The sequence below is a fragment of the Osmerus mordax genome, chromosome 26, assembly GCF_038355195.1.
Source record: "Osmerus mordax isolate fOsmMor3 chromosome 26, fOsmMor3.pri, whole genome shotgun sequence".
Classification (NCBI taxonomy): domain Eukaryota; kingdom Metazoa; phylum Chordata; class Actinopteri; order Osmeriformes; family Osmeridae; genus Osmerus; species Osmerus mordax.
This window is the reverse complement of record NC_090075.1, coordinates 1,923,598-1,935,605: the sequence shown is the minus strand read 5'-3', so window position 1 is coordinate 1,935,605 and position 12,008 is coordinate 1,923,598. Positions and strand designations below refer to the sequence as shown.

At 51.6% G+C, this 12,008-nt stretch overlaps 1 protein-coding gene across 1 annotated transcript; it reads right to left on the bottom strand.

Annotated features, from left to right (window-relative positions):
* Positions 1–5,775: 5,775 nt before the first annotated feature.
* On the bottom strand, positions 5,776–11,979 carry mydgf (myeloid-derived growth factor). Its single transcript, XM_067230001.1, has 6 exons — positions 11,656–11,979; positions 10,919–10,969; positions 10,039–10,100; positions 9,734–9,821; positions 7,495–7,567; positions 5,776–6,187 (listed from the first exon to the last, which is right to left on the bottom strand). Exons 1-6 carry the CDS (start codon positions 11,809–11,811, stop codon positions 6,108–6,110), a joined length of 510 nt encoding a protein of 169 aa, XP_067086102.1. The 5' UTR covers positions 11,812–11,979; the 3' UTR covers positions 5,776–6,107.
* Between the last annotated feature and the right edge of the window lie 29 nt (positions 11,980–12,008).

Genomic DNA, 12,008 nt, shown 5'->3' with positions numbered 1-12,008 from the left:
CTCTCAGTTCCTCCACCTCCGGCTTGGCCCTGGAGCAGGAGAGAGGTCTCCCAGCCCTGGAGCAGGAGAGAGGTCTCCCAGCCCTGGAGCAGGAGAGAGGTCTCCCAGCCCTGGAGGGCCTGAGGAGGCAGAGGGAGCTGCATGGGCCATCCGCGGACGATTTCAACGGCCCCAGCTCCCTCCAGAGGGTCATCTTCTCCACAGAGGTCCCTCACAGAGACAAGGGACCCCTCACGCCAAGGAGCCACAACAGCCAAGCCTCCAGGAGACCCCGCTCAGAGCACCTCCAGCCCAGGTCCGAGCGGCAGGACCAGAGGCCCAGGATGGAGGCCGGCCCTGGGGTTACAAGATGCAGCAGGAGGGAGCTAAGGGACCAGGTCAGACGGGTGATGGACAGCCTGGAGAATGTCCTGGGAGGCCTGAAGGTGTTCACCAGGAGATGAAGGAGGTAAGAAGGTTTAACGTTTGACCTAAACCTGTGAAAACATTTCTCCCATTTCTCTCGCACTTCCTCTTTTGGTCCCAACTCTCGGTCTCTCTTGTTCTTTTATCATTCTGTTCTCAAACCAACTCTAAACTCTCTCTCACTCGCTTTTACTGCTCTGTTGTATCTTCTGCTGTACAAGCCCTGATATACGACCACTAACGTGCTGTGGTTGTGACTGTGGCTGGCATTATCATGCAAATTGCCACTATATTGCACCTACACACTGAATATGAATCAGTGCTGGAATATCACAGAGCATCCATGTGTACACAGAGTAGAGACACCAGGGGGACGATGTGATTCATACTTCGAGGGGAGGAGGACAACGAGGTGATTTCCCTGCTCCATTACCTAATGCACTGGCTAACATGTTCAGTAGCTTAGGTTAGCCCCTGCTCTCTCTCTCTCTCTCTCTCTCTCTCTCTCTCCTCTCTCTCTCTCTCTCTCTCTCTCTCTCTCTCTCTCTCTCTGTCTCTCTCTCTCTGTCTCTCTCTGTCTCTCTCTCTCTCTCTCTCTCTCTCTCTCTCTCTCTCTCTCTCTGTCTCTGTCTCTCTCTGTCTCTCTCTCTCTCTCTCTCCCAAACAGATGCGCTACGGGGGGCAGCTGCATCGAACGCTTTTAATCCATTTACGGCAAAAAGCATCTCCGCCTTGTATTCTCATCCAGTGAAAGGGCAAGTAAATGGAGAGGGGCTCCTCGGGAGAGAGATCATCTGTGGGGCATCATCTGCAGCCTGGACAGAGGGGGGGGTGGGTTAGGGCTGGGTACTTCATCCCACGTTCATCTCATCTAGGGAACATCCTACTAAAAGGCACTGTGTGGAAATCCCGCCAAAAACAGCACGTGTCATGGCCAACTGATCTTTTCATTTGTGCTCCTGTAGCGAGCGTGGCTGTTAGACTAGTACACATGCCTGAGGGGTCCAGCTTTTGCTCTGGGGCCCATTTCATCTGAGGTCCACATATGAAATACAGGCCTGACATACCAGAGGATACTGAGGTAAGATAACATGAAGAGACGCTGATCTGAAGATGAAACATGGAAACACGCAGCGGATCAGGGATGACAGAGGATGAGGATTTGTTTCCCTCTTTCATCTACTATACTATTTCAGAGGTTTAGGCTGGCTCAGGTCTGAAAGACCGTGTCGAATACTGACGCCAGACGGATCTCATGCAACGCAAGTGATTGCGTGATTTGCGTCAGACAGTCGTTCAATTAGCACAGCCTATGGAATTGCCTAACTTCAACTTCAGTTGCATATATTCCTCTGATCTTCACACAAACCAAACCAAAGGAGGGAAAACAGTGACGCACGCAAACAGACAAACTCACACACGCAGCAAGCTCCCCTGTGTGTTTATTAAAACCAATATTTCAGCCCCGGCAGGTATTATTCTAGTTTTGAGGAGCCCCGGATTGAAACGCAGCGGTGACAAACGCACCAGGAGGAGTTGTACTCTTTTACTCTGACGGATGAGCTTGGATTTGAAACGCAGCGCTCGTGGTCCCGCTCAGTCTATCTAGAGGAGTGCCTTCCTTGTCTCGAGCCCTATCGTCACTCCACCTCGTACCCATCAACAGAAGAGGACAGCTTTGATGACAGGCTGTTGGGGCAAGATAGACACGACAATAACTCTGCCGGAAGCATTGTTTGACCAAAGACTGCTGGCTCAGAGACTGAGCAGATTTCCTCCTGTGATTGCTCTAGCCCTCATTACTTTGTGTGCGTGTGTGTCTGTGTGTGTGCGTGTTTAATCATGCGTGTGTGTGTCTGTGTGTGTGTTTAACCGTGCTTGTGCGTATTCTAATCCCCCCGTCACAGGTGGTGCAGCAGATTGAGTATCTGACCTCGTCCATCGACCTGAGCGAGGAGGAGCCGTTCTCCAGCAGCCTGCCCAGTCCCTGCAGCTCCAGCTCCAGTGGGGTGGCCATGGGCCCCGGCCAACACAGACACCCAGGCCTGGAGCCCACCCAGGGGGACATGGAGCCTCCCTCCAGCCCCGGGGGAGCTGGGCTTCCCCCGGTCTCCAGACTGGCTGTTTCTCCCTGGGTCCTCCACAACCCCGGGTCTTCTCCCAAGAGAGGGGGGCCAACTCAGCCTCCTCTTCCCCTCCCTGCCCCCCAGCCCCCAGCCCCCCTGCCCCCCAGGATGAGAGCAGGGATTCTGAGCTCTGTAGCCTGACCAGGACCCTATGCCGGGCCTCCTGTTCCCCACGGAGCAGCCCTGTTTCGGCCCCCAACTCCTGGCCTCTCACCCCTCCGAGTCAAGATCCACCAGTCCCGCCCTCCCCCGAGCCCAAGTCTCAACCCTCCCTCCCGTGGACGATCACCTCTCCCCCCTCAGCCTCCCCTCTCTCCTGTCTCCCCTCTCTCCCTTCTCCCTCCTCTCTCCCTCTCCCGCTCCAGCCCCTCGCCTCCCCCCCCTCTCTCCCCCTCTCCCACTGCCCCGGCCCCCCACCCTCGGCCCATCTGTCTGTGTGGAGAATCACCTAGGGTCAACGCAGGCCCCACATGGTGACCACCCATCTGCCAGGACCATTCCTCCCCCAGGCGGCCCCCACAAGGACCTTGACGCTCAGCCCGGCCGAGACAGGCACCTGGGGACAGCCGCTCCAGCCCAGCGAGCCTCACCCAAGATGCCCGCTTCAACCCTCCGTCCGGACCCCGGAGGGCTCCGGGCCCCAGGGGGCGCAAGCCTCCTCCGTACCCACACGACGGTCACCAAGAGCGGGTTAGGAAGGGGCCACGGAGGGAGGCTCCACCGTACCCTGTGAAGAGACGGCTGCTCTCGACCACGGTGTGAGGGAGGAGGGGGGGGGGGGGCGACGGAGCCGGGCAAGGCTGGGCGAGCCTCGGAGCAGAGGGTTTGAGAGTGATTTAAGACTCGCCAAGTAGAGACACTGGCCAAGTTTCCAAGGTGACGGAAGGTGTCTGAGGTGAGTCCATCTCTCCCCCCCCACCCCCCACACACACCCCCCGCCCCCTCCCCCCTCAGTAGTTTGTCATGCTGTGTTAGACAGGAAGTAGGCAGAGATGGAGAGACGGTCGTTTGGAAAAACACGCACCAGACAAAGGATTCGATCCTGGTCGTTCGGGATGGTGACTCATCTCAGAGAGGCGGATGTAGTCCGTCTGCCTGCTAAATCACTTAAACCCTCACTGCATCCCGCCCATATTCTGACACCCTCCAGCTTTCCCTTCATTTCTCTCACAAATACACACACGCTCTCGCCCTCTCTGAGTCCCTGACCCGCGGAGATGTCTAGTTCAGAATCGTAATTTTTTTTAAATGTTTGAAATCTGAAGACCAACCACCTCTAACATTGCACAGTACGAAAACATTTCATAAATGCCCCGTCATGGTCAGACTTCAGCGGCCATATTGTCCACAAGCCCTCTTCCTCTGATCTCCACACGAACCTGGGAGCTTCAGCATTAGGGGTTATTAATGATTCAGGACTGGACCGCAGTTGGTCGTCTGGCTAGGTCACCAGGGCTTGGAGGCCTGTCAGAGATTAGAGGTGGGGGGGAGCGGGGACATGCTGTTGTCATATCAGTGACCCTGTACTGGTCCCAACACTGCCATCCTGACAGACATGCATCTTCCTCTCTCTCTCTCCCTCTCCCTCCCCTCCGTCCCTCCCCCTCTCCGTCCTCCCTCCCTCCCCCTCCCTCCCCTCTCCCTCCCTCTCTCCGTCCTCTCTCCCTCCCTCTCTCTCTCCCTCCCCTTCGTCCATGCCCCTCCATCTGTCCATCGTGAACATCGGGACATGTGAGACAGGGACAGTCAGACTCAAGAACAGAATCAGACTAAAGGACAGAGTAAGACAGGGACAGAGTAAGACAGGACAGAGTCAGACTCAAGAACAGAATCAGACTCAAGGACAGAGTAAGACAGGGACAGAGTCAGACTCAAGAACAGAATCAGACTCAAGGACAGAGTAAGACAGGGACAGAGTCAGAGATACATGTGTGAGTCAGACAGGGACATGGCAACAGTCCAGAAATGAAAAGATTTGACCATCACTGAATGATGAGTCACTTCCTGATGGGTCATATCCTGTCCAGCGTTATGAGAAAGTGGCAGGCTTTGGTGCACGTACAGTGTTTTACACTGTGTGCATTCCTACGCCTTCTTGTGGCCATCCAATGTAACAGCAGAACAGGGCTTGGACCGAAAACATGGTTTTAATCAGGGATCATTGAAATACATGCCAATGTAATTTTCTGAGAGCACTGGCAGTGGAGGTAGTTTCCTAATAGTGGCGTGTCTGCAGCAGTAAACTAGCCTGGAGAGACCAGATGGAAGTCTCGGCGTGGTTTTGGCGTAGACGTGGTTAACACCGTTGGGCTCAGTTTACGTCACATCTGAGAACCTTCGGCCATCAATCGGCACTGCGGGTTCGAACCTGTTCACGGCAAATATCACTACGCTGCTAAAACGATGATCGGATTATGAATGTTCTTATAAGGTTTGAACGAGCGTCCGCCGTAATTTATTGACTCAAAGCGACACACCTTTCCATTTGACGGTCAACATTAATTTATTGAAATACCAGATGAGGATTATGAATCAGGCCCAACTGATATAGGAAAAACAAAAATCCCTTCCTGTGTTGGTGTCTTGTTTCCATGACAGTGAGTGGTGGTATTTCCTACCGTGACCCCGGAGGACCCTGGTCTTGGACGAGAGCAGTGATGTTGACAACCTCCTGACACAGACTGTAAACACACAACCTGGGCTGACTAAGTAGGTACCCTAGAGAACACTACCCTCTACACTTAGTTGCACATCAACTCGTTCACATCAGGGGTGTTGAGCCCTTGTCCAGCCTGCTCCACAGCTCCTATCATCTCAGTCAGTAGCAAGAGACAGACAAAAAACTAAGTTCCTTTATATGTGAGGGAACCTTTCTGAACTGTGACTGGTACAATAAGTTGATGTAAAAGACATCCATCCGTGCTCTTGGATTAACCTCTTCCCGTTCTACTAAATCTACTCTTTAATAATACTACGTTTGAATCATTCGATTCCCTCTAAAAACAAGTAAAGCACAGATTAGAAAAATGGGTTTATGTGGTTATGATTAAGAGAACAGAGATTAGCGACATGTCGCTATTTTAGTGTAGGATGGATGAACCACCCTGATCTAGAAATGTACATCCTGCTATGATCATGTGAGCATGTAAACATGCCTAAAACGTGGAGCGTAGACAAGCCCGTGTGCAAAGACAGTCTTGAAAGCAGAAGATATGGCAGCACTTTGTTTTACGGTAGAGTTTCCACTATAATTTCAAACAAGTTTAGATAAATCAGAAGGGCCTTTGTGGTTCTTAATTAATCCCCAGAAACTCCTTTCGAAGACAAAAACACGACATTATTGGTTGTTTGACTTTGTTCAACCTCTCAACCAGCTGGAGAATATTTATCCATCTCACTCAGCATATAATTTATTTACCGTAAAATAAAGTGCAACCTAAAGATCAGATTTAATCAACAGTAAATCCCATCAGTCCATGTCAGTCACAAGCCTCAGAGGCTTGTTTGCCCCTCCCTCCGAGCTGGCTTGGATGTTTTGATTGGTCAAGGTGACCAGTCAATCAGACTTCAGGCAAATCACAGTTCGAAAGTTCTTGTCCAGCCAATGACGGTGAGCTTTGAGAGTTCTGCGTGGAACTTCCCCTCATTGTGGGTCACTGTAGGGAAAGGGGGGGGGGGGGGGGGGAGAGAGACTCATCATCACCTTAAATATATATTTTTTCCTGAGTTTCCTGATCAATACTGAATCCAAAGACCTTAAAGCACCTTCCGGTTCCAGAACTTTCAGTTGATTTAAAAGAGGGCTTGATGCAGCTCGACACAAAGTCAAAATAGAGCCAGCTAAAAGATCAGTTCCCTTTCTCTCGACACTACAGTAACACCACCTTGATCCCTGAGAGCAGACTAGACTATGCCAGAGAGCAGAGGAGGGGAGAGGGGAGGGGAGGAGAAGAGAGAGGAGAGGAGGGGAGGGGAGGGGAGGGGAGGAGAAGAGAGAGGAGAGGAGGGGAGAGGGGAGGAGAAGGGAGAGAGCAGAGGAGGCTGTGAAGGGAGGGGAGGAGAAGAGAGAGGAGAGGAGGGGGAGGGGAGGAGAAGAGAGAGGAGAGGAGGGGAGGGGAGGGGAGGAGAAGAGAGAGGAGAGGAGGGGAGAGGGGAGGGGAGGAGAAGGGAGAGAGCAGAGGAGGCTGTGAAGGGAGGGGAGGAGAAGAGAGAGGAGAGGAGGGGAGGGGGGAGGGGAGGAGAGGAGGGGAGAGGGGAGGGGAGGGGAGGAGAAGAGAGAGGAGAGGAGGGGAGAGGGGAGGAGAAGGGAGAGAGCAGAGGAGGCTGTGAAGGGAGGGGAGGAGAAGAGAGAGGAGAGGAGGGGAGGGGAGGGGAGGAGAAGAGAGGAGGGGAGAGGGGAGGGGAGGAGAAGGGAGAGAGCAGAGGAGGCTGTGAAGGGAGGGGAGGAGAAGAGAGAGGAGAGGAGGGGAGGGGGAGGGGAGGAGAAGGGAGAGGAGGGGAGGAGAAGAGAGAGGAGAGGAGGGGAGAGGGGAGGGGAGGAGAAGAGAGAGGAGAGGAGGGGAGGGGAGGAGAAGGGAGGGGAGGAGAAGAGAGAGGAGAGGAGGGGAGGAGAAGGGAGGGGAGGAGAAGAGAGAGGAGAGGAGGGGAGGGGAGGAGAAGGGAGGGGAGAGGGCAGAGGAGGAGAAGAGAGAGGGCAGAGGAGGAGAAGAGAGAGGGCAGAGGAGAATGGAGGGGAGGAGAAGAGAGAGGGCAGAGGAGAATGGAGGGGAGGAGAAGAGAGAGGAGAGGGGAAGAGAGAGGGCAGAGGAGAGGAGGGGAAGAGAGAGGGAAGAGGAGAATGGAGGGGAGGAGAAGAGAGAGGAGGGGAGAATAAGAGGAGGAGAGGGGAGGGGGCAGAGGAGAATGGAGGGGAGAGGCGAGACGGAGAAGAGAGAGAGGTTTTGCAGCAGTGCAGACGACTCACCTGTGAGTCCCTTCACGGAGAACTCCTCGTCCTTCAAAGCCACGTTACCCTGTCCTCCCGCGGCAGTCTGGGACTGGAGACGGCATGGGGGGGGAGACAAGGGCACAGAGTAAAGGAGATTGTTACGAGCAGAAGGAAAAAAAATAAAAATAATATAGTGAGTGAAGGCAAAAAATACATAAATGAATAACAGTTCCAGCCTCAGGAAGGAGAGTCACAGAGGTCAAGGAGTCTGAGATGATGGCAGTTATTTTTATCCCAGCGTTTGTTTCCTGTGTGTCTGTTCACAGCAGGCAGCAAGAGATGATCGGTGGCGGAGGGGGGGGGGGGGGCAAGACGTTCAGACGGGGGCCCCAGCTGCCCCCCTCCCCGGAGGAGGAAGACACAGGCCGGGCCTGCTGGATCAGCTGCAGTAGCAGCAGGATCCTGCAGCGCAGCATTCAGGGGATTCTGGGACTCTGCCCTTGGATCAGTGCCACCAGGCAAGCTCAATCAAAAGAGGATGGAGCAAAGGATATGAAGAGGATGTGGAGTATCTGGTTTCATCTGGATGAGCAGCGCACACCTGGGTCTGGGCGTCGTCCAAGACCAGCTGTCCAAGAATGCTGAGCTCGTTTTCAGGAGAGTTAAGGGTTGGATCTGAAGACCAGATCTGTGTCTCAGGGAGCATTTGCTTCAGTCTGTCTGTTTTTTTTTTGTTTGTTTTGTTTTGTGGCCATGTGGTTGATTCAATGTAGCCAGTTGAGAATTTTTAATCGTGGAACTGGTTTGTTAAGCACAACTTATCAATGTCCCCTAACAACAGAATAAAGTTATGTTGAATGACCTTGACTGGACTGCAATATACAGAATGCCCCCGCCCCCCCGCCTCCCCACCCCCTCCACACACACCTTGGCCATCTGTTTCCCAGTCCTACCCCAGTGTTATCAATGAGTGGGATCCAACTCCTGGTGAATCTCAACCAGGAATCTAAAAATGCCCAAACCCCAGGAAACGCAGGTTGGCGGTTTCCATGGAGACGGTCAGCGGGGTCTTATCAGAGATGCAGGTGCAGAAGGAGAACCAGAATAGGGACTAGTCCGGGATCAGTTAAATCATTAATGAAGACAATCATGTAGCCCGAATGGCCCTGGTCTTAGATCAGTGCTCCTACATTAAGGAACACTGACACGGGGGTGAAGGGGGCACAGAGATATGGGGGTAGGGGGGGCAAAGAGATATGGGGGTAGGGGGGGCAAAGAGATATGGGGGTAGGGGGGGCAAAGAGATATGGGGGTAGGGGGGGCTCAGAGATATGGGGGTAGGGGGGGCTCAGAGATATGGGGGTAGGGGGGGCACAGAGATATGGGGGTAGGGGGGGCAAAGAGATATGGGGGTAGGGGGGGCAAAGAGATATGGGGGTAGGGGGGGCAAAGAGATATGGGGGTAGGGGGGGCACAGAGATATGGGGGTAGGGGGGGCAAAGAGATATGGGGGTAGGGGGGGCAAAGAGATATGGGGGTAGGGGGGGCACAGAGATATGGGGGTAGGGGGGGCAAAGAGATATGGGGGTAGGGGGGGCACAGAGATATGGGGGTAGGGGGGGCAAAGAGATATGGGGGTAGGGGGGGCAAAGAGATATGGGGGTAGGGGGGGCAAAGAGATATGGGGGTAGGGGGGGCACAGAGATATGGGGGTAGGGGGGGCAAAGAGATATGGGGGTAGGGGGGGCAAAGAGATATGGGGGTAGGGGGGGCAAAGAGATATGGGGGTAGGGGGGGCACAGAGATATGGGGGTAGGGGGGGGCAAAGAGATATGGGGGTAGGGGGGGCACAGAGATATGGGGGTAGGGGGGGCAAAGAGATATGGGGGTAGGGGGGGCAAAGAGATATGGGGGTAGGGGGGGCAAAGAGATATGGGGGTAGGGGGGGCACAGAGATATGGGGGTAGGGGGGGCAAAGAGATATGGGGGTAGGGGGGGCACAGAGATATGGGGGTAGGGGGGGCACAGAGATATGGGGGTAGGGGGGGCAAAGAGATATGGGGGTAGGGGGGGCAAAGAGATATGGGGGTAGGGGGGGCAAAGAGATAGGGGGGCAGGAGGGCAAAGCCCATCTATGCTGCCAACACAGGGATGGGAAAGGTATGGTGATGATTAGGTATGGTGATCCCTACAACCAAGTTCTTTATAGGACTCTTGAAGCACCACTGACCTAGACCAGGTTGAGATCTCTGTGACGTCTATGGAGTATACTTACGTATGCCTGGGCGTATTTGATCTGGTTGACTCCTCCTTTCAGCTCAGCCTTGAACTGGGTGAAAAACAGATAGGACTTTCCCTGAGGCCTGGCACAAGGAGAGAGAATGAGAGCAGATAAGATTGAATCAGTTCTGTGTCGAATCGGTGATTCACAGATGGATTCATTTCCTTCGGTTGTTCCCTAACCCTACCCCGCTGAAACAGGAGAGGAGATTACCTGAGGCACACAGCGTCTAGGGTCACTGACAGTAAGCTGTTGAATTAGTCATTGAGGATGACACACACACACACATTGATCCTTACCTCCACAGAGAGCAGGAGAACAGCGTATCCTCATCGCTCAGGCCCAGGCTCATAAGCCACTGCTGCTCATAGACACACAGATGAAAACAGGTGAGCGGTCCGGACACCACAACGCTGCGGGGTGTCCATATTCAGATAAAGCAACATCACAACACTAAACATTTACATGTAGTCAGTTTTCTTTAATTAATTTTTTTACATTTAGTCATTTATCAGACGCTCTTATCCAGAGCGACTTACAGTAAGTACAGGGACATTCTCCCTGAGGCAAGTAGGGTGAAGTGCCTTGCCCAAGGACACAACGTCATTTTTGCCACAGCCTGGAATCAAACCGGCAACCTTCTGATTACTAGCCGCTCAGCCACCTGACTCCCTAAACATTCTGACGACAGAGAGCGTTGGTTTGCATCAACGTTCAGAAAAGAAACCGTGACAACAGCTAAATGTTCCTTTTATAGAATTCGGAAACACCCTAACTATACAAAAAGTAAATTAGAAGATATGTCATGATATCTACATTTTTAGCAGAAGTAACAAACAGATGTTACCAACTAGGGGTGAGGGGAAAATCGATTCACATATGAATCACGATTCAGTCTTCTAGCGATTCACAAATTACCAAAACCAATTTAATTATTTTTTCCTTTTCTTCTTCAACACTTAACTGCATATCACAGTCAATTAGAAACAATTAACACTAAACGGGAATCAAATGTAAGCAATCGTTTTGTTTTTTTTATCGCATCGTGACCCCAAGTATCGACTTGAATCTAATCGTGAGGTACCCATTCCCACCCTTATTACCAACGCAACAGTCTGTGCCGTCAGTTGTGTTGACTATAGGCTAAGTGAGTGCTCAGCGCCTCAATCTGAAACCTACCTCGTTGGTGCCCCCTTGTGACGCATAGGTGAAAGAACACTCGTACCTACCCTGTGGAGGAAGAAGGAAATACATGATTAACTGGACGGGCAAAAACACCACCAGGAAATAAATCACAACTCATTAAAATAAAAGTATTTCTTGTTATGATTTAATGGCACATGATAGACAACACCATGTTTGTAGAGGTATTTTTAAATATAGGATGCATATTAGTTGTTGAAAAAACAATCTCTTAAAACAGCAGAAAGCTAAATTGTATGTTCTCATGAATTTTGTTCAGGTATTTTACTGGCAACAATGCAGGAAATCTATTCAAGGTGAGAACCAATGAAAACAGTCTATGTGGCAGGCTCTCACTGACGTGTCAGCGTCTCAGAGGTCATTTCCTCATCATCATGCGCCACAACTCCGTATAACAAATTCATTTTCTTTTTTTTATATGCGAAAAAATTAAATAAAGATTTAACTTGTGAATTCGCAATACCAAGTATCATACTTGCATTACATTGCATATCATAGTTAAAGAGATGCTACATCCTTTTCTCTTTCCAAACATCACTAGTTAGCTAGCTAGCTGTTATGGTTTAAGTTCGGTGCATCAGTCACACTAAGCAAAAACTACAATTTGTAGACATGGCTACATAAAAGACATTGTGCACAGATACTCGAAATTATTTTACTAGTTGAGCATGCATTGGCAGCTAACTTGCAAGAAGCTAGTTACCACTACTTACAAGTTTCTCAGAGAATGAGTGTACCATTCCTCCTGGTTTTACGTTGAATTCAACAGTCTTCGTTTGATCCGCGGAAGAGCTGTCTAATGCAGCTGCTAAAAGCAGCAACACGAGACAGGCCAGGTTACCGGAGCTTAGGTTTATGTGGCGAGCCATTTCTAGTCGCTGATTTGGGTTAAATTGACTAGGGTGAATTTGAAGCCAGCCTCAGGAATCTCCTTTTCCGGGTTGATTCTTCAAATCCTTTCGAAATAAAGGTCTTTTCTACTTTGGCAATGATACCCAAATGATCTAACCACTGATCTCGTCACGCACATTCATTAATAAAATGTGAGGGACGTACATTGCACAGC